Source organism: Sprattus sprattus, assembly GCF_963457725.1.
Source record: "Sprattus sprattus genome assembly, chromosome: 19".
Taxonomy (NCBI): Eukaryota; Metazoa; Chordata; class Actinopteri; order Clupeiformes; family Clupeidae; genus Sprattus; species Sprattus sprattus.
Window position 1 is genome coordinate 11,218,480 of NC_137917.1, and position 21,688 is coordinate 11,240,167.

The following is a 21,688-nucleotide window of genomic DNA, read 5'->3' on the forward strand; positions in this document are numbered from 1 at the left end:
AAAGATCAAATGACTCCAGTTATTGAAAACAAACTTTATTTCTAAAATATGTGAAATTTAAGACAAAAAAATAGATATCTTTTAGTGTTGCAAAAAACAGCTGGCTTAAAATGGTTATTTTAGCTGGTTTGTTATTATTCCCTCACACGCTCACACAAAAACATTCTCTGTGCAGTCTGGTGATGAACCTGGACTTTGTGCAGTACTTTCCCAACATTATTTTAATACATTATTTCCAGACATCACTTCAGTAAGGCATGTTATTCAAGTTTTCATTGAGGAAACCTGAAGCAAGTACAATGAACTTGTGCCCCACTCATCATGCCACAGTCATATCTGCTACTAGCCAATAGCTTGGCCATTTACAGTATTTAAAAGGCAAGGCTGCGAAACAGTCCAAAAATTATTGAGTTCTTGGAATCCAAACCAGAGCCTGGAGAGGTGTTACTTATTATTTACCACAGTGCACAAAGATTCCAAGAACTTGATTCGGCTCCAAAATGAAACAACGTATATAGTTCTGCAGTTACCTGACACACATTTGCATCAAAATGCAGCTGCGTGACTTGGCTCTGCCCTATGGGTGTTTGCACACACTGTCAAACAAAAATGTATGCATTATTGGACAGCTAACTGTCCTTTCCCCTTTTTGCCAATGCAAAACTGCTAACTGGACACTGGTCCAGCATACTATACATAAGAGCCATAAACATCTTGAGCAAGTAGGAATTACTTAGGCTGCCCAGTAGTGAGTTTGTGTCAGTGTCATCATTGCTCTAAATTGGCGCACACAGGATATGGCAGTTGATATTTGAGGCACACCCATAACGCAGCAGTGTGAACTCTTACTGAGTAAACCTCGCCAAACACCAAATACTGCTCTACAACACACATGTCAAATAACACATTCAGTACATCTGTAGAAGGGAATGTTAAGGGCTGTTTGCTGGCATTTTTTTCCAAAGGCAATAGAGAGGCCACTCTATACCAACAAGAACATCTAAAATGCTGCACACACAAACACACACACAATAGAACTTGCTGCACACGATACCGTCAGTCATCACTTTGCTATAGAAGATGTGCTTTAGTCGAGGTGACCATGTTGAATATAAGGAATCTATAAGTCGGAGGAGGGGTCTTTTCTCAGTGAGACTACTGTCTGTTGAGATAACCATGCGGTCTCAGAGAAACCTGAACTCAGCAGGAGAGAAAAATAAAGAGAGGGAGGAAGAGAAAGAGAGGGACAGAGTCCCTGATAGCCCTACTGTAAAAATAACTCTACTAACAGTCCGCTGAAAGACCCCTGTACCATAATTCTCTCTTCCAGGGTCTGAGGCTGAACGATACACTTGAAATAACAGTAGCTTAGGAACACTTACACTGCCGTGGGTAAGTGAGAGAGATCTGCACATTTTCAGTTGATTGTCAACCACAGCTAAAACAAAATTTCCCTCAAAGAGGAAGATCATTTAAAATAAATATAGTGTTGATGCCACCACAAAAACAGACAGAGAGAGAGGGCAAAACAGTAAGGACACAATGAGGTTGTTTACTAAGAAAAACTAAAAACAAAAAAAACTATTACGATTAAATAATCCACACATATACAAAAAAGCATACATTAGTGTTCCAGTAATACTTGGGGTCCTTCTAATGGCAATCTACTGGACATGAACACAGATTGCCCATGGCTTCTCCTTGGATGGGATAAAGAAGATGGCAGGCATGAAGCCTACCCAAGGCCAGTTGAGTTGCAGGTGTCTGTAGTGCCCTGTGAGCTTGTGGCTTTAAGGGCTCTGGGCTGTGTGAGTAACGCATTGCTTAGAATGGTGTCAGGCATGTTGCGATGGCAACTAGGACAGAAGACCACAGAGTGATCCAGTTAATCCACAGGAAGAAGTTGGGGTGGAGATGATGGTGGTTTGTGTGTGTTTAAATGTGGTTGTGCGCTTGTACCACTGGATGTCCCAGTTCTCGCCATTGTCCTGCGCGTAGGGATCAGAGACCAGGTGTAGAAGGTGTATGTGGTGGTTGGGGGTGTGCCAGAGAGCATGGCTCACTGGGTAATGCAGTTCTCGCCCATGTCCTGTGCGTAGCGGTCGGAGATGGTGGTCCTGAGCTGCTCCACGTCCCGCCGTAGCTGCTGGGCCTCAGCCAGCTTTCTCTGCAGCACCTCCGAGCTCAGCCAGTCCTCACAGGAGTCAGCCAGCGGGGGAGGGGCTGAGGGGAGCATGGGAACACACACACACACACACACACACACACACACACACACAGAGAAACAAACACACGCACAAACATGCATTGACAGACACACACACAGAGAAATAATAGCAAATGAATATCCTCAACACAAACGAACACAGGTACACAACATACTCAACAATAACAGTGTCAGTAACCCGTTACCTTATCTCACTATCTGGTTACACATGCACCTATAGGCACTACATGCATAGTTATGAACACCACAGATCTTGAATGAATGAGAGTTGAGAGAAACAGCTGAATTGCAGAATAGAGTGACAGCAGAGAGAGATAGAAAGAAAGTGAGAGAGAGAGAGATAAGTGAGGGCACAGTGAACCGGATAAAGAGAAAGAGAGGGGCTTACAAGAAACGAGAATGGGGCATAGATATATCTGTAAGACAGAGAAACAGAGAGAGAGCGAGAGAGTGTGTGTGTGTGTGACGTGTGTGTGTGTGTGTGTATGTGTGTGTGTGTGAGACAGAGCTGGGCTCTTACAGCCGATGCCGAGCAGCATGGAGAGGTTGGGGTCCTGTCCCTGTGTGCGCTGGGTGAGGACACTGCAGAGGGAGCGCAGGTCGCACAGACACGCCTCCATCTCTCCGTGCAGACGCTGCGTCAGACGTGCACTCGCTGCCTGAGGGGGCCCCCGGCCCCGGCCCAAACCCGATCCGAACCCGGCTTGATCCGCCTCCTCCAGGCGCTCCTGCAGGGTCAGGTTCTGATCCAACAGGTCCTGGTTCTGAGAGGACAGCTGGAACACAGCGAGAGGACAGGGGTTAGAGAGGACAGGGGAAAGCAGTGACTATAACGTGTGCATGCAGCTAAGGTTTAGTCACAACCAATCATAAGAGACAGAACTCATAAGTGGTTGTCAAGTGTGTGGGGATTCAGTCACTTTATGTTTAGAAAAGGTCCAAATGTCTTTTTGATCATCACGATTATTTTAAAGAGTATTTAAAATAGTCTCTGTACCATTTAACAATGTTTCAGCACCTAGATAATATAAATAATCTGTTTTCATATTTTTGAGCAAGCTGTCTGCTGATGAGACAAAAATAATTACACATATTACAGAATTAAAGTAAAGTAGACCAGTTACCACCAGTGATCACTGGCATTTAAAACCTATGCCATTTAATATCTACAAAATCCACCACTCAAAATAAGTGATCATAAACAACACTAATACCCAACAGTGAGTGGTGGTTGCATTTCTCAGGATAAAAAAAAATAATACATTCAAATAATCATATACTAAAACAGAAGGAAAGAAAAAACTGGTTTCAAAAAGATGACCTTCCTGTTAAAAAGCAAACACCAGGTTGTGTACGAGCTTTCTGTCAAATGACCATAATAACAGTACTGCTTCAGATGCCAGCATCCCACTGTTGTTCATCACACTTCAGGACCTGGAGCTGCTGACCCACAACAGTGAGAAACTCCCAGTGACTGTGTGAGAGAATGTGTGTGTGTGTGTGTGTGTGTGTGTGTGTTTTTATGTGTATGGAAATGGCTCACCTCCTTCATTGCCGATCGCACCTGCAGCAGACCCTGCTCCTTCCCCATCAGCTCCTCCCTCAGAGCCTGGCTGCTGCTCTCCTCCAGAGACACTTGATCCTCCTGCGTCTGCACCAGTACACACACACACACACACACACACACACACACACACACACACACACACACACACACACACACACACACACACACACACACACACACACACACACACACACACACACACACACACACACACACACACAGCAAGGTTAGTATGTTTCTGGCAGGTATATACACATTTAAATGAGAGTGTTTGAGAAACGCACCCGAATTTGTGTACCCAGCTGCTCCATCATTCGCAGCTGCTTCTCGATCACCTGTCAGAGCGAGACAAGGAAGCAGCATTCAGTCATGAGGAAACCTGGACCGATTAGTTCAGAATAGTCTGAAGGCAACACCATAAACATCACACTGTAAAGCCTACTTCCAGATGTTCTGAGGACCTGATGCTGCATGCAACTAATGCAGAAAGAGGATGATGACACTGAAAACTATGCTGGGCTAACTAAAGTTGAGCGGGTGCAAAAGTGAGGTGAGCAGCAAGCGGAGAGTCGGACCTTTTTCAGTCGGTGCTGTTCCTCCTTAAGGGTGGTGTTTTCCATCCTTAGCTTTTCTAGGTCCAGAGACGGCAGCCTGGCTCCATCCTTTAGCTCCTCTTGCACACGCTCCTGGAGGCTACACACACACACACACACGGTAAGTTTATATGTAATGGAAGACATTTTGTGTGTATATGTACATGTTTGTGTTCTTGTACTTGTGTTGTGTGCTTCTGTGTGAACCGGGTGTGTGTGGTTGGGTCTTTTCCTGTATGCTGTTGGTATGTGTATTAAAGTGTGTTAGCGTCTGTGTGTCTAAATATACCTGGTGACGGTGCATAGCAGCTCTCTCTCCCTGCGTCTTTGCTCCTCCAGCTGTGTGTCTCTGTCACGCGTGGCTGAGCGTGACTCCTCAAGTCGAGCTTCAAGTTCCTCCATTGTGGCCTTCAGCTGCTCAGCCCTCCGCTCAGCCTCCTCCAGCTGACACAATTAAATTCAATTCAGTTGTTCAGCCAAGTTCTTTTAATTCTACCACATTCAGCTGTTCTGTGCAATTAATTCCATTGAATTCTGTTTTCAGCATAGCCATTTGCAAGGCACACAGGCTCAAGGTATATGCTAACCAAAGCCTACATCACGAAGAACAACTCAAACACATGGTTCAATAAGGTATTGCCATGTAGCCGTTGACAGAATGTTAGCAACTAAAACAACAAAGTGACGTTTGTTTGAGGGGTGCTGCACACTTATGTTGCAGTGCCGGTGTAAGCCCAATTAAGCAATGGAATGAAATGAAAATGAGTGTTCTGTATTTTCGTATTGTATGAAACGTACATTAAAACTTTGGTCACCATAACTGACGAACTACTGTCACAGGCAACCATGGGACATGACTTCACAAGTCACCACTGCCAACTACATTTCACAAGTATAGCAACAACAAACTGCTTTCCCCACATCTGTGTATGTGAAAGACTTCTTGGTTAGGGTCAAGCATGAGAAGCAAAGAGAGCAAACAAATCAAGCATCACAACTGGTGCCCTTATCATGATGTGGCTCAGATTCATCAGTTTGAGGAGAATAAAGTGTCGTTTACATGGAGCCTAGTTTGTCAAACTGATACGGATAGCTAATACAGATAGCCCTATCATCCATACGAACACTCTCTATCCGCACCTCGTTTCTGCAACGATCGCAGTCCGGGGTAGAAAGTGAGTAGATTTGAATCGGTACGGGGGCTGGTGTTCGTCTGCACGGTTTCACGCAACCTGATGACGTCACTGCCCCACGTGATCTTTTCCGCCATCTCCAACCAGTATATAAATAACTTGTTCTCCCTCAAAATCTCACTCATGGTGGGCCTCGAATTCACTAACATTAACCCAGTCTTCTGATTTTTGATTAGCCCCCTATCTTGATCTTATTCTTCTTATTCAGACGTAACATAACTTTCATGACCACAAATATAAATTGGCCAGCGATTTAATTTGCTTTTTTATTCATAAATGTATGTAAAATGCTCGGAGCAATGCATCATGGGAGATGGGATGACAGACATGTCATGTTACTGTTCCAAACTCTTTATTATCAATAGAAAAAAGAATTCATTTTCGCATATCCTTTAGTCTGACCACTGATTTTATTAACCATCATAATGTAATGTTGTTAATTGGAGCTTGAATGTCTTGTGTAATTTGTTTATCCGTTTGCTGCTTCCTTTACCTTGTGCTTTTGAGTCTCTTCTTCTATGTTTTTCACGTTTTTTCAGTTGTGTAAATAAAGCGCTAAAGCGCCACCCACAGGCGTGAGGTATGTACTACAGTCGGTTCACCGCAATCTGCTGCCTCCGTGTTTACGCAAATCTCTCGTTGCCAGCCTCCGTATTTACGAAATTAAAAGATTCGATTGGTGTGAAAAGTAAATCCGATTCGGAGGCCCTAGACTTCGTGTGCATAGCACCTAACAGACTGTGGCTTCCTAACACTTATCAGCCCTCAGATAAGAGGGGATATTGACACGAGTTTAAGGCCAATCTCTAACGCCCCAAGCACTCAAGCACGCGGTCTCATTGGAAACGCGTGCTCCATAAAAGTTTGGGGACTATCTAGGATAAAGGCATGTGGGCATGGTTGTCATGAGTTTACTTAAGAACCCTAAACAATACTTAACCGTTACCACAAAACGCTCCACTTCCTTCACACCTTAATGCCATACAGGCAGACAAAAAAAAAACTTTCCACAGGAAGTTAGCTGTAACAACAGATTCTCTGCAGCATTGCAACACATAGGGTTGAACACCTAGCATGGCATGTGTGTGTGGGCCTCACCTGCTTGCTCTGGGCCTGGTAGTCCTCCATTGTGGGCAGGTCGGCCAGGTAGCGCTCCAGCGTCTCGATACGCTGCTGCCGCTCGCGGCTCTGCTCTGTCTCCTTTTGGCACTTTTTCTTCAGGTTGTTTATGTGTTTGTCCCGGTTACGGATCTGAAGCAAGATATTAACAGAACGCACCATAAACCACCAAACTAAATATACACATGAGCTCACACAGAGCTGTCATTATCTAATGAGCTCATCCAGTAGATCCTTGGCTCTAGCCATTCAGGGATGGCCAACATATCCACAGGTTACTGATTATTGGACTCCTTCCACAAGTATCCACATTTAAACTTCCACAATCATCACTGTGCTACAAATGACCTGAAGGTTTGCCATAAATCCTGTGTACAAGTATGTGTATTAAAGTCTGTCTGTCTGTCTGTCTGTCTGTCTGTCTGTCTGTCTGTCTGTCTGTCTGTCTGTCTGTCTGTCTGTCTGTCTGTCTGTCTGTCTGTCTGTCTGTCTGTCTGTCTGTCTGTCTGTCTGTCTGTCTGTCTGTCTGTCTGTCTGTCTGTCTGTCTGTCTGTCTGTCTGTAGCGTGTCACCTCATGCACACCTCAAGTGAACGCTCGTGCTGGGCCCCCCTCCACTATGTACCTGTATGGTTATGTCTTGCATATTTGTTTGCCTTTGTTGTGAAAAGAGGCAGGTCTCGAAGTAACAATGTATCGACAATGTAAAATGAAAATGTGACCAAATGACTAAATGGCAGAGTGTAAGAGGCTGTTTTCCATTCTGGCCAAACAGAAGTCCAACATTCCAAACATTCTTAAGTTCGCTGTTGGGTTTAGTGTGCATGACCTCATTATGGCCACACTAACAAGGTCGCTGGATGTTAGTGTTTGTGGGGTGAAATGAAGTCATTCTGCTGTGTTTAAATGAGAGGAAATGTAGGTATGTGCGTGACTGGTGCTCACTCTCTCCTCCTGCCTCTTCAACTCCTCCGCATGCTTCTCGTCACTCTCCCGCAGCGACTCTGTGGCGCGCCGCGTCCCGGCCTCCACTGCACCAAGACGTCGCTCTGCCTCTGCCTTGTCTTTGGCGAGACCATCGCTGCGCTCGGCAAACTGAGCCCGCAAGAAGGCGTTCTCTCGCTGCGCCTCCTGCCATAGAAAAACACACACAACAGGTAACCAAACTGTGCTGTTTTAAGTTAGTCATTCAGTTTCAAAATGTTACATGTTTTAAATATGTGCCTCATCCTCTTTTGACCTTAAAGGCCTACTGATAATACTAAACAGGTTCATTCCTAACAAGTTTGAAAAATGAAACAAGTTGGCCAATCTTTCACCATTAATATTGAATGAAGATATTCCAGTCCTAAGGATTGATCAGTTCTCTCTCTGTTTAGTACTCTCCCTTTTCCTTTTTCATTTGACAACTCACAGATAGCCCACTCACTCTCCTCAGAATAACTTTGTTACTACACATTCTCCTACATATATTGACATACAGTATATTTCCTCAACTAACCACCTTATTTACCGCTAAGTGTTAACTATGACAAAATATAATGTTTATAAAATATAAATATCAAAATAGCCCAAAACCCAACATTCCTGTGGTGCTGGTTTTCCACCAGTCCACTTCTATCTATAGTAGCTGAATTTGGCGAGAGCTAACATCAGCTAGCAAGGTACAGTACGATTATCCTTTAGTTCTATAAGCAGGATACCGGGTAGGTCAGCGATTCCGATGTCCGGTAATTGCCGGACTTTGTCCGGATTTTTTTTTAAATGTCCGAAAATATAAGATCTCACCGGTCAAGTTGTCTGATTGGAATTTCTTAAAAATCCTGTCCCGCAAACACAAACTGAATTTGACAACAATCCTAATATTTAGTAGCCTGGATACCAGACTGAATTAAGCCCCGCCCACCACATTTGTGGTCTGGGAAGTTCAGTCTGGCACTGCTCCATTAGGGAGAAATTCTCTCACCAATCAAATTGGATGGGCAGGCTTTATACGATGATGGACAGATGATCAACCAAGGCTTGAGTTGAATTAATGGTAGATTTGAAATCGTACCAAGATGGCGGCGTCTCGAGAGCCTGTTCGTGGAAAATATTTTATGTGAATTAAGCTATCTACACGACTTTTTTATGTCTGCATTGACTCGGTTAGTTGTGTATGTGCAACACGAATGTTGCAGAGTAGTGTAGGTCTTAACTGAAGCTGTAGACCGTTATTGTTAGGTTATTGCTAATGCTTAGACCAAAAATCCATTGAAACACATTGTAGCTAGCTAGCCTCCCTGCTAATAAGTATAACGTGAGCATGCATATCTCACAGATATTGACAGCGCATTAATTTTAAATGAGGAACAGATTAATGAGATCAAGGCATTTTTCGATCGAAAATATGTTTTTGCCGTCCTTCCTACGGGATCCAGTAATAGTTTAATGTATCAGATGGTCATACTACGTTGCTCTGATTGGTTCTAGGTATCCAATTGAGCGAAGAGGCATTTTTTTCCCTGGTTCGTTGAACACGCCCCATAATCAAAGCTCAATTGAGCAGTATCAGACTCATATTCTGACTAGAATAATGAGTATGACATCGTCAGGCTAAATATTTAGGCCTACTACTGTCTATGCCCGTGCATGAGGGCGCCGAAGTTGCATAGGGGCCAAGAGCGGTATTGCAGACAGATGGAGAATTTGAAAAATTATAGCTCGCAACAAATTGAAAAAAAGAACTGAACAAGGTAATTTTTTGGAGCTGTGAACTTAGTTACATTTTTTTTATTATAAAATATGAACTGAACTAGTTCATGTAGACAGAGAACTTTCCAAACGCTGAATACCTGAAGCCCTAGATGTTCGAACAGCTTCACCAGAGAAAAGGCTGAAGTGTCGGGAGTTTATGTCGGAATGGAAGTTCCTTTGGCTAAGGTGCAAGGTAATTGATGGTAACAGTAAAATGTTCTGTTAGCACTGCGAAAAGGCAGGACGACGCAACGGATTCACAAGAGGGTCGAATCATTTTAGAATCTCTGGTGTCATTGAACATAGTCAGAGCAATTATTATGTTGCGGTGCTCAATTTAATGCCACAGCAGGTTGCGATTAAAGGCCACTTATTGACACGCATCAGACATTTATGTTTTTTTCCCCATTGTAAACTTAGGCAAATCAACACGTTGCATTCTAAACTACCTGATTATGTAATTCTTTAAGCTATGCATGCCGTCAGTTTTCTTCAATAGGCTAATTTAGAAGCAGAAATAGACATTTGACCGGCTTATCATTAAAATGTCCGGAAAATGAAAACTCTGCCGGTCATTTTGACCGGCAACATTTTCCTCTAACAGAACCTCTGGGGTAGGTAGCCGGAGTGTAAAATGTGTAATGTGAGAGTAGATGAGCCTTGATTGTCCCTCACCTGCAGGCGGAGCAGACAGACGTCTGTGTAGGGCGCTCCCCGCCCCACCATTGCACTGTGGACCTGCAGCTCACTGTCTCTCAGACGCTGCTCCAGCTGAGCCATCTGCTGCTGCTGCCTGTATGCACACACACACACACACACACACACACACACACAAATATACACTCATTAAACCGCATCCTGCCGCATCCTGCCCAAGGATGCTGACTCACATAGAAAGTTATGCTGTTTTGATGCAAGCAGTGGCATGACCGAAGGATGCTGGCTCACATAGAAAGTTATGCTGTTTTGATGCAAGCGGTGGCATGACCGTTGGCGGCGCTGGGTCATAATAAGGTTGAAGTCTGGGCAACTTTATGGTAATGAGCTGTGATGCTGTTCAGTGCCAACCAATTTGAAGGACAACGAAGCCTCCTGTGCGAACTTTTGTGAAACATTTGTGTCATTAAGTCTCTGTAATAACGAGGATGAGAGGTCTATTAAGAGTGGATCTGTTAAGGACTGTATGTGTGATATGGAAAATCAATAAAACAACCAAGGTGTCTGAAATTGTCGTGATTACTGATGAATGCATGATTGGGGAGGTACGTTAGTGAAGTTAACATCTGGCAATTATCCTCATTTCAAATTCAAAACATTACATAAAATCATATTACGGTACATTCATTTGTGTATACCAAAGTTTTTAAACGGTTCCTTAAGCCCTCAAGTAGATGTGTCCCATCAGTTTCTCCATGCCTCTGTCACCTTGTGTTTGCTCTAGGGGGTTCAGGCCTTAAGACTCTGTAAAGCGCTTTGCGACAATGCCTGTTGTTGTATATGTAAATGCATAACATTGAATTGCTCACAAACCTCTCAATAAGCAGCTCTTTCTCCTTCAGCATGCTCTCGTTGGCGTTGACCAGGGCCTCCCACTTACTGCCATCTGAGTGTAACGTAGATGGGTAGAGAGAGGGGTACTGACTGCTACCTGAGGTCAACATCTACACATAGCAAGGAGCAGGAGAAAGACAGAGGAAACAGGACACAGAGAGAGAGTTTGAGAGGGACAGATAGCCAAGGACAGCAAAAAAAGTGGGAGACACAGAAAGAGAGAGAGAGAGGGAGAAAGAGAGAGAGAGGGAAGGGGTGAGAATTTAAGCACAACACACTTCTTTCACACACATTATAGCAACCAAACCTACAACCACATTGCTAGGTGTGACACACAAGGTCAAGACAAGGCCACCCTATTGCTGACATTTCTGTGCCTGCAATACAAGCTAGGTCCCAAAGTCCTAAATCGACAGTTATCTGTAAAAGGCTGGGAAACAAAATTCCTTACACAGTAATTCACCATAATAATGTGCCAACAAGAATAATGGCATAGTTTTAGGAAATATGTCTGTATTAGAGGCAGTAGGCTCTGTACCCCCACTTGAATGCTGCACTAAGACTAGCTGTGCTGTGAAACATTTAGGAAAAGCTCCGTGCCTGTGCATGCTGGGAGTAGTTCCTCATCTGCATCTGTTCCACATGCAGACGGAGGTTCTCCAGATGCTGCCAGTTGTTGAGCTCCGCACAGCGGTCCTGCAGCAGGGGATCATAGGCCTGGGCCCCCATCTGCAGCCCCATGGAGTGTCCAGAGCCCAGTGTGCCTAGCCTCATGGTGTATGGGTCCGCCGACCCAGCCACTAGTCCTGGCTGGGCCTCTGGGAGCACCCTGTAGCTCTGCTCTAGGGACGGGCGGTAGGTGTCTCCAATCACCACATGGTCCGCCCGGTCCCCAAACCCAGTCATCTGGGGCCGCAGTCGCATGTCCAGGCCCAGGCCCCCTAGCAGTGCGGACTGGTTGAGAGTGGGCTCCATGGTGGGCATATCGAAGTGTTGCAGGTCATCCAGCCGTGTGTGCTCGCCGGCAGGGAAGAGCGAGTGGTCCAGGCCGTTCACCATGCTGCGGTAGCGGCTCAGGCAGTCAGGCCTTGGCATGCCGGCCCTGGCGTCCGCCCCTGTGCCCTCGGCCTCCAGGTTGGGGGAGGAGGCCGACTTGGAGAGGGAGGACTTGGAGCTGGAGGAGCTCGAGTTCCTGGAGTTGGAGGACGAGGAGGCGTGGGGCTCCTCGTTGGGTAGGGAGTGAGGCTGGGCCTTCGAGGCCGGGGCGCCGGCCGTGGAGGGCATGACATGGGCGGTGGGGATGGGGATCTGACTGCGGATGGGCTGGAAGGACAAGCTGCTGCTGGAGCTGCACAGATCTACACATGACAGAGAGAGAGAGAGAAAGAAAGAGAGGGTTTAGCACCTGTTATTGTATCAGTCTTTAAATGTTTACAAATATTTACTGCAAACCTATAAAATCCACCTGTATTACATCCTCATTTAGATTCAAAACATTTTGAGAAATCCTGTACTGAAATTTCATCTCTGTGCAAGACGAGAATCTGACTTAACAGTTGGACAAAGCCATATGCCATTGCCTCATGTTCGAACACTATTTAGGCATATTATTTCACAACTGAACACAAGGCAGAGTAACACAACGCGTGTAAGTACCTCATTTAACTTTTGATCCAGCTATGTGAACATCAAGCGAATGTCTAATACCAATCCATCACTCACCTGACACCAAATGAGTGGGACATTAAGCAGTGGCAGAGGTTGAGCCAGACCGTGTACCTCCACCAGGAGGCCACAAGAATAGAAGATAACTTATGATTTAAGGCTTATTTTTTAGTAATGTTATGCAGTTCATGCGGTAAATAAGAAAATGTCCAGCATTGTGAAAAAAAAGTTGTAAATTGCTGATTTCACGTGTTATTCACAAATCACTCAATAATAAACTAAATCACTCTGCATGAGTAGTGTTACTGCTGCATGAGTAGTGTTACTCTGCATGAGTAGTGTTACTGCTGCATGAGTAGTGTTACTGCTGCATGAGTAGTGTTACTCTGCATGAGTAGTGTTACTGCTGCATGAGTAGTGTTACTCTGCATGAGTAGTGTTACTGCTGCATGAGTAGTGTTACTCTGCATGAGAAGTGAAACTGCTGCATGAGTAGTGTTACTCTGCATGAGAAGTGTAACTGCTGCATGAGTAGTGTTACTCTACATGAGTAGTGTTACTCTGCATGAGTAATGTAACTGCTGCTACACCATGCTGCTCTTCTTGCCTGAAGCTTATTCTCCTTTTTGAGAGTTTAATTTACAATAAAAATGTTCTGCTTTGTAAAGAATCTCCTTGTATTTTGGCCAGTGTACGAAGAGCATACAACACTTTCAACATTTAGGTGAAAATATTTCTCATTACTATCTATGGTGGAAGTGTAATAGCACTTGGAAAGGAAAATGTCCAAAACAACTTTCATCTTTTAAACAATAGATTACTTGGGTGGTAGAAACAGAACCACTTTAGCTCTAAAAAAATAATTTTCAACCAATAGAGAGCTCTTTTGGGAACACCTTCAATATGTAGACCAGACACCAAGTAAACACACCAAGAATGTGCCCATGTGAAATTTGGGCCAAGTGGCTTTGATAAGTCAACCAAGTAATAGATTTTAGCATTAAAATGTAACCAAACAAACGATCCAAACAACTGTAACAAGTCTAAACACTCTGTCTTGGACTTGCCTTGTGCTTCTGCTTCAAATGGAAAAGGAAGTAAGGAAGCTCTTGTTTACGCTCTTAGACGGTGAGAGTGAAACCCATCCTCTCTATTTTCAGGTAGTGATGCAAAGTATCCGTGGCTGGCCTGGGCTTTGCCAAGCTCGAAAAAATAGCACCTATGGTGCAGACTAGCTGACTTCACCCACAGATCTGGATCAGTCTGGATCAAACTTCTGCATGAAGGCTTAAAAATGACACCAAAGCTTCTCTCTGGACAAACAAGGTAACTAACTATCCTTTTCATAACCAGCTTAATCCACAACATGCAGATGTGTTCTACCCAATGCACAACTCTAAAAGGCAGACTGCAAGCAATCAACACCCATAAACAGGCACTAAAGCCTCCAATATTAAGCAACAGAAGGACAAGGCAGCATTGATGATCCTGACAGACTCACCTGGAATTCACTGGCACACAGGGTAAAACCCCTGAAAGCAGGAAGCATTTTCAGGGGCAAAACCTGGGTGACAGAACAAACCAACAGAGAGTCCTGTCTGTTGCATTTCTAGCCAGAGAAATACGGGAGGAAGACATGGTGGCGTAGGTCAGGTAGACAGAAGGAGGCAACGCCCTGTGCCTGAGGGAACATTGTACTACAGAGCTAACTGCTGCACAGCACGCGCAAGGTGAGGTCTGCCCGCACTCCATTCAGGAACGAACACCAACACAATAACACACACACATTCACTCATACACACTAATGAATGTAGAGACACACAGAAAGGTTAGGGATATTTATAGCTCCCTTCTCAAATTACAGGGTGATCTGCATCAGTCTCTTATTTAAGCCACCCACCCCCCAGCACCCCCCCCCCCCCCCTCCCTCCCCAAACACACACACACACTTAGTTGAGAGCTGTCTCTTTAATGAGAAGAAGTGCATTTATGCAACAGCTTGGAGGGGTCCCAGGTTCAGCTTGCATTGGTCTGAAACAGCTAGGCTACTAGCACATGCCAGAGAAAATATGGATGAAATACTATAAGCAGGGGGAAAGCCATGAAAAAGCTTGTTGATGTTAACTCCAAAGCCGCCAGGAGCAGACTGCTGATTCCCCGCCCATCCAGTGAATTTGGTCTGGACAAGTTAGAACAGCTTTTTCAGTGAGTAAGGGATACTTGAAAATGCAAATGTGGAAAACGAGGATCTGGGGTACACTTTACTGGAACTCCAGTGTGGTTCGTATTTGGTGTTAAAGCTATCAAAGCAAGAGGAACACCTTTAGGTGACAGCCGGATAAAGGCCTGGATGTAGGCCAATATGTGTTGGTGTATTTGAATGACTTAGCCCTCAAAATACCCTGAACCGAAGCGCAAGAACTTGAGCAAGAACTTGTGGTCAGGCACAGCAACACACAGCAAGACCTTGAGGTCAGGCACAGGCTTGCCTGCGTTGCCATTGCACTGGGCTGAGGACTGTGCAAGAGTTCAGATGATTTGACTGACATGAATGGCAAAACAGAGTGATTAGAAAGTTAACGCCAGCCGCTCACTTACTCAACTCCATCACCCAGTTGCTCACCCAATTATTTTAGCTTTTTCTGCAGCTGTGATTTGAAGCTATTTTAATTTTTTTTCATTTATGGACAGTAGATATTTTGGACTGTTCTGTTTTTGGGACATTCTGCATTCACTGAACATCAACATGAATTCCCTTCCACATGTTTCAGTAACAGTCCCTTTGTATAAACAAACAATGTTTGCCTGAGAACTGACAGAATGTGAGATTATGTGTGTTATATAGTTATATCATTATGTATTTTTTTAAATATTGTTTCTTCCATTTGGGAGCAGTTCCAAAGACAACAATAGACTATTACACAACAAACCTGACAAGCATTAACCACTGAAACGAGGACACTAACAGTCAAAACAGTGTGAGCCAGTAACAGTGTAATGTAACACACAGGCCTTCAGTGAGTCCAGCAGATACTCAGATCTCATTTCCCAGGGACACCCTTAGCTCAGCCCAAGGGTACAGCTAATCTGTCCGCATTACATGTTACACAGGGGATGGGTAGAAGGCCAGCTAGAGAGGGACCAGGGGTTCAAATTTTCCAGTGGGCTTTCCAATTTTCCCCATTCCGACAAATCAACTCAGTGGAGACGAAACCAACATGAGCGACACTACCGGCCTATGATGCAATCCCCATTACAGAAAATCTCATAGGAACACCAAGATCACACCAGCCAGGCCTATTAATAGAACAGACACTGTGTGCAGGCAGATCACAGCAACACAGTGGAATCAAATCAGGGGATGGGAAACAGTGAGACTGGCTATGTTTTACCTGCCGTTCTCATCCTTGCGCACAGTGGTGAGTGCAAAATATGCTGCTGGCCCTGTTTTCGTTTTAAAACAGTGTAGAACAACAATGCACGACCAGTGAGGGTATTCAGAAAAACTATTGTCCTTTTTTTCCCTTACTGTAACAATAATAACCTTATAAGGCTTTGTTCCACACAGCATTCAAAGGAGCCAACAGATTCAGATCCTGTAAGGGGACATTGGAGGTGTCTTTTCAAGCGCCCCTCCGGTCTGCGCGGGTTACAGGCCTATTGCGCAACAATCACATGAATGGCAGCGAGAGGGTATGTGTAGGGAGGTGATGCAGAAAAGGTCTCACCTTCAGAGTAGTCAGAGGGGGTGGCACCAAACCCTGTGTCCCCACTGTCCGCTGTGCTGGGACGCCAGCCAAAGCGTCTCTGGAACTTCTCACACACAGCTGGTGTCTGCCACTCCATATCTTTGTACCCCACTGAAGAGAATGCATGTGAGAGAGAAAGAAAGAGAGAGAGAGCACATACAACACAAGCAGAGTAAAGGTGTCAATTTCATCAAGACATGGTTCCCAATTCTGCAATGTTTTTAAAAAGTCTTGCTCCTGTGGAGGTCTTTATGGTTTTCAAGCTTTACAGCATGGATACATACCGGATTCTTTGATGTCTTGGTGCCTCTGTGAGGTTGTCATGGCACAAGTGGAGTTTGCAAATGTCCTGACTGAGTAAGAAAGGACAAATAATAGTACATCATGAAAATGTCAGCAGTACTATAGTAGCGCCGAGGTTTACCTCACTATCTGTCCAATGTATTTGCCTTTCTCACAATTCGACTGCTCTGTGCTTTCCTGCCTGTGCACCTGAACGTCAACGCTAGCAAACACAAATCTTGTATAATTTGGCTGAGATTTCGGTGCTCTAGACCAGGCCAAACAGTTTTCCTTTCTTAATTTTGCAGGCCGATACCGCCGATAAGTTGAAGACAGTAGTATTACTGGCTGCTCATTTGTTGATAGTGAAGTTGCTTTCTGCCAATTTAGCATCATTGCAAGCTTACATTTACCATGTACATTTCAATGCAATGCAATTCAACAAGCTAACTTGACAAGATAACAGAATTCTCACAAATCGATGCAAAGAGTATCATTGCGTTACCTCAACCAATAATTTCAGATTGTGTAGTCAGTATTTTTCACAGTTTTATTTTAAGACAGGCTAGCATCACATGCATCTCAAACTAGCCAACTTTACTCTTACCTGCTTAAACATAACAGAGAGTAAACGATACTTGCCGAACATCGACACAAGTTAGTGAAAACGTATGTTATCAAGATAGCTTCCAATAACAAATTAGTTGTAAGGAGCAAACATTACAATAACGTTAGATACCTAGCGACAGTTAACGTTAGTAAACTTCATATGGCTAACTACCCTAGCTAGCTAGCATGGCAAATGCTATTTTAACGTTCCTGAAGCACATATCTGCATCAACTAACGTTTGACAACCAACTTCACACCAGAATAGTTATATAAAAGGCAAACACAGTTAATATTCCAACTACAAATTATACAGAAACGACAAAGAAACTATTTCACTCAATTTAGCAAGCTTTAGGTAAAGTAACGTTAGTAGAAACTTTTCTTCAGTTACCTATCGATAGTGATATCAGGCATGCTAACTACGGGTAGCTAACAAAGTGATGCATGGAATTCCCACTATTGCTACAAAACGTTGGTGGTTTCGATAAATAACACGTCCTGCCCTGCGGAGTACGACAGTAGACATAAGTCGTCAGATTGACTGTGTTTAGCAGCAGAGACAATATAATAATAATAAAATATTTGAGGGATTTTGCTCATCCAAGCCTCTAGCTTTGTTATATTGGTTAACGTTCGCGGAGTTAGGATAGTGACTAGGGATACTACTACGAATAACATAAACTTACTAACTACATCTTTAAATAACTGATATATTAAATTAAATGACTGTTTGATATGGCTGATTTGCTTTGTACATACCTTTATATTATCCAATGGTAAATTGGTACCCAGTAAATTAAAACAAAAACATCACTAGGTAGACCACCTAATTATAACGTTAGAAGTGACTCACTCCCAAACACAAGCCGTTGAAAAAAAAAGCTGACAATCTCCGCCCACTACAGTAGCGTTGAGCTGCGTAAGTTTGGCGCAATTTTCTAGATGACAAGAAATTATTATACTAATTTAGTCTAGCATAGTTTATTTACGCTATAAAAAGCACAGGTGTAATAGCACATTCCTTGAGATGTTCATTTTTACATCCCAAATTATGGCCATAGACAAGGGAGTGGGTAGGCCTACCTACAAGGACTTTAGTAGGCCAACATAGGCTACTGCATTACAACGACATTTTCTTTTCTTTTAGCTTTAAATCCGAAGTGCAACTGAAACAACAATAGGTACAAGTGACGTAGCCCAGTACAAATATTAATACGCAGGACTGACTTGACCTGGGCACTCTGCATTTAGGAGCTGGCCATGTGTTGCAGGACCGGCAAAGATATTTCAATGCCCTTGCACTCTAACCAAAATAAGGTGCTTATATAATATAGCCAGGACCTATCCTTAAGCATATGTTAGAAGAAAAAGCTATCCTAATTATTTATACAACAATTCAACATTAGCCTATCTGATTGATCACGCATATAGAAGTTTAAAATGGTTGATACATTTAAAAAGTTGATCTGCTCAAATGTAGAAACAATCTGTTGGGGAAAAGCTATGCATCTGCTGATGATAAATATTTTCATTGTCAAAGGGGGCCCTGCCATGAAAGGTTTGGGAACCACTGGCCTAGGCTACTGGTCAACAGGTGGCAGCTGGCCCTCAGCTGAAGTGGCAAGATTCTTGAAAACAGTAGCTAGGCTACTCTCCCAATAAGTAGTCTTGAGAGTATTTTACTAAAAAGCACATTCATCAGAGGTAGCCTATTTATAAAGAGCCGCTATTGTTCCAGGAAAAGTCTCAGACACAAAAAAGATAACACATTTTTTGATTTTATTTAAAAAAAAAAAAAGAGTGCTTAGTTCATCACCCACAAGCAGAAAAACATCAATTTGACAGATTTAGATTCAATAATTCAGTCTATCATGGTAGTGATCCTTTGCAAATGTGAAGGCTGTTAAGTTTCATTTTGGGCTTTGGGCAAGTGTCATTTTGAATATGCTGCCCTCGCATTGTTAAATGATGTGAGCTTGGCAGCAGGAAATGTGTTCACCTCATATATAAGTGCAGCTGCAGAGGGCTTTGCACTATTTCTGCTTTTTTGCTCTGACGGATAACAGTTAAGATGAAACCACTGTTGTGTGCCTTTTTCTTCTTGCTGGTGTGCTGCATGTTCATCAATGCTGAGGTAACTATATTTTGACAACATTGTGATTATATTGGGTATAATTTTAAAACCAGATTTAAGCAATAGTAATCATTATACAAAACAACAATAATAATAAAAAAAAAAATTGTTTATGCTGTTCAAAATATTTTACACTTCTTGTGTTAAAATAATCAAAGTCAAAGTAGCTTTATTGTCAACTACTCTTCACATGTGAAGACATACAAAGCAGTCGAAAGAACGTTTCCCACTCTCCCCACAGTGAAACATATAAAGTGCACAGGCACACCAGATAAACATTTCCTAGAACTAAGTAGTATACAGTATGTTATACTGTGCTAGTAACAAGATTGAGAGATTACTTTCTCTGCCATTTGGGGGATTTTGATGAATGTATGTTTTTTCTGTATTTATTTTAAAAAGAACACAAATAAATACATGGCATATTTCGCATACAATTAAAGTAATATATTTTAAGTACCTCAACCTTTTAAGCAATTAGTGTTTCTCAGTATAAAGCTTGTGCATCTTTCTGACATTATGACTCATCTGGAATTACATTTGTTTATCTTTTTGACATTGTATCACTATTTTGAATGTTATCCATATTGGATGTTATCATGATAAAATATCACGATTTTAAACATTTTCAGGGAGAAGTTAAAACAACGCCCCCAAAGGTATGTTTATTTCAGTTTCTTAAGGTTCATCTGCTCCTACCTTTAAAAACCTCCTGCTGAATTTAGGCTACTTCATTTCTTTGTTCCCTCTCCCCTCTACCAAATTGCTTGCAGGCTGCCATGAGACACATGCATCATACATTGTGTAAATGGGCAGAGCCCTCCAGACAATAGACAAATTAGATTTTCTCTGAACACTTATTATGTAAAGACTGATTGTTTAAGTGAAATTCCTATGTTACATAAAAGGAACCAATAAATAAAAAGTCAAGCATGTGGAGACTTCACATAGCCCTACCTCATTCCAGTGTCAAATTTCAAAATGTTCTAAAAGTTGGACCTTAACACATACTAGTCAGCCCCATGGCAAGTAGGCTAATTATTACTACCGAAATGGAAAATGGTGAAAATACCTATTTCTGCCAATTGTTTCGCTTTAAACCGTCGCTTAATAAGTTGACGGTAACGCCGCCAATGGACGTTTCAGAACATCCGGTAGCCTACATTCCACAACTCCCCGCCGAACATAATTTTGTGTGCAGTGATGAATTCACTCAACTGATAACTCTGATGACTCACTATCTCAATGAATGGCAGATTGCATATATATTTTAAACATATCACATCTGCCAAGTTCACAGTATAAAGCACATCATTATCCATTGATTAACATATGTGAATTTTCAGGAAAATGTAACGACATCTGGTGCCAGCAATATGGATGGACTTTCCGCAGTGCAGCTGCTGATGACCTTGATTCCTGTTCTCCTCTGCAATGTCTTTTAACGGTTGTTCATCTCAGGCTATGGCATGAAGGACCCACGTCATCAAAGAAAGGATTCCCTATACAGGATTGATGTGATTCTGACTGAGATGGAACTTAGAGACACGATTGGTAAAAAAAACAACACATACATTGGGTATGTTAAAGTTGTGAAATTGTGAAATCATAACAAAGTAAGACAAATAAAGAGATGTTTTGACGGTAACACAAATAAAAATGACTGAATCAATCAATTTTGTGTTTGTATTCCACTGAAACATAGCCTACTCACTTAAAAGTTTTAGAAATAGTTGAATAAATTGCGAGGATAACTGTTGCCCCCTTGTGTACACTTTGCTCTAAAACAGACCTGGGCAAAGTGCTGCCCCAGGGCCATTTGCGGCCCGCGGAGGTCAATGGTAAATTAGAAATACCTGTCTTATTATATAAGCAATGTCATATGTGTTTTGACTATGCCTGCCCCACATTTTCAAAACCATACAATTTAATGCTTTTTATAAGGAGCTAACATGTATATTGAGCAGAATTGAGTTCAGCCTATTGGTTCGGCCCTCCACAACAGTCCTACTTTCTCATGTTGCCCCTTGGGAAAATGAATTGCCCACCCCTGCTCTAAAATAATCAGGCATTAGGTGAAGCTGCTGTTAGAGGTACAGCATCATTAGGGTGTGGATTTACTTTTTATAGATGTCAAAGATATCTAATAGAAGATTTTTGATTCTTCAGTAGTGTAGTAGTGTAGTAACATTCATTCTGGTCTATTGCACCTGTCAAACGTTAGTCAAAAGCTTGATGACATCCAGTGTCATAGCCTAGCCTA

At 42.9% G+C, this 21,688-nt stretch overlaps 1 protein-coding gene and 1 long non-coding RNA gene across 3 annotated transcripts; one reads left to right on the plus strand and one right to left on the minus strand.

The window, feature by feature from the left end:
* Nucleotides 1-19: 19 nt before the first annotated feature.
* cep85 (centrosomal protein 85) lies at nucleotides 20-18,146 on the minus strand. Of its 2 annotated transcripts, XM_080857834.1 has the most exons (14): nucleotides 18,051-18,146; nucleotides 16,684-16,752; nucleotides 16,379-16,510; nucleotides 11,586-12,343; nucleotides 10,965-11,095; nucleotides 10,110-10,227; nucleotides 7,644-7,829; nucleotides 6,679-6,831; nucleotides 4,677-4,831; nucleotides 4,370-4,487; nucleotides 4,079-4,129; nucleotides 3,771-3,878; nucleotides 2,748-3,003; nucleotides 20-2,223 (listed from the first exon to the last, which is right to left on the minus strand). In XM_080857834.1, exons 2-14 carry the CDS (start codon nucleotides 16,721-16,723, stop codon nucleotides 2,060-2,062), a joined length of 2,370 nt encoding a protein of 789 aa, XP_080713960.1. In that variant the 5' UTR covers nucleotides 16,724-16,752; nucleotides 18,051-18,146; the 3' UTR covers nucleotides 20-2,059. The 2 variants fall into 2 exon arrangements, with proteins under 2 accessions (XP_080713960.1, XP_080713961.1); XM_080857835.1 differs by lacking the exons at nucleotides 16,379-16,510; nucleotides 16,684-16,752; nucleotides 18,051-18,146 and adding an exon at nucleotides 14,152-14,477.
* On the plus strand, nucleotides 13,611-21,063 carry LOC308380477. The gene is made up of 3 exons (XR_013969015.1): nucleotides 13,611-13,976; nucleotides 20,058-20,084; nucleotides 20,772-21,063. It is a non-coding gene; the product is annotated as an uncharacterized lncRNA (long non-coding RNA).
* The last annotated feature ends 625 nt before the right edge of the window (nucleotides 21,064-21,688 follow it).

Bases quoted from the DNA above. Each gene is read 5' to 3' on its own strand.
- cep85 (XM_080857834.1), bottom strand. From the start codon at position 16,723: ATGACAACCTCACAGAGGCACCAAGACATCAAAGAATCCG. The intron at 16,511-16,683 runs GTATGTATCCAT...CATTCTCTTCAG, and splicing joins CCAAGACATCAAAGAATCCG to TGGGGTACAAAGATATGGAG. The intron at 7,830-10,109 runs GTGAGGGACAAT...TTTCTATGGCAG, and splicing joins TCTGTCTGCTCCGCCTGCAG to GAGGCGCAGCGAGAGAACGC.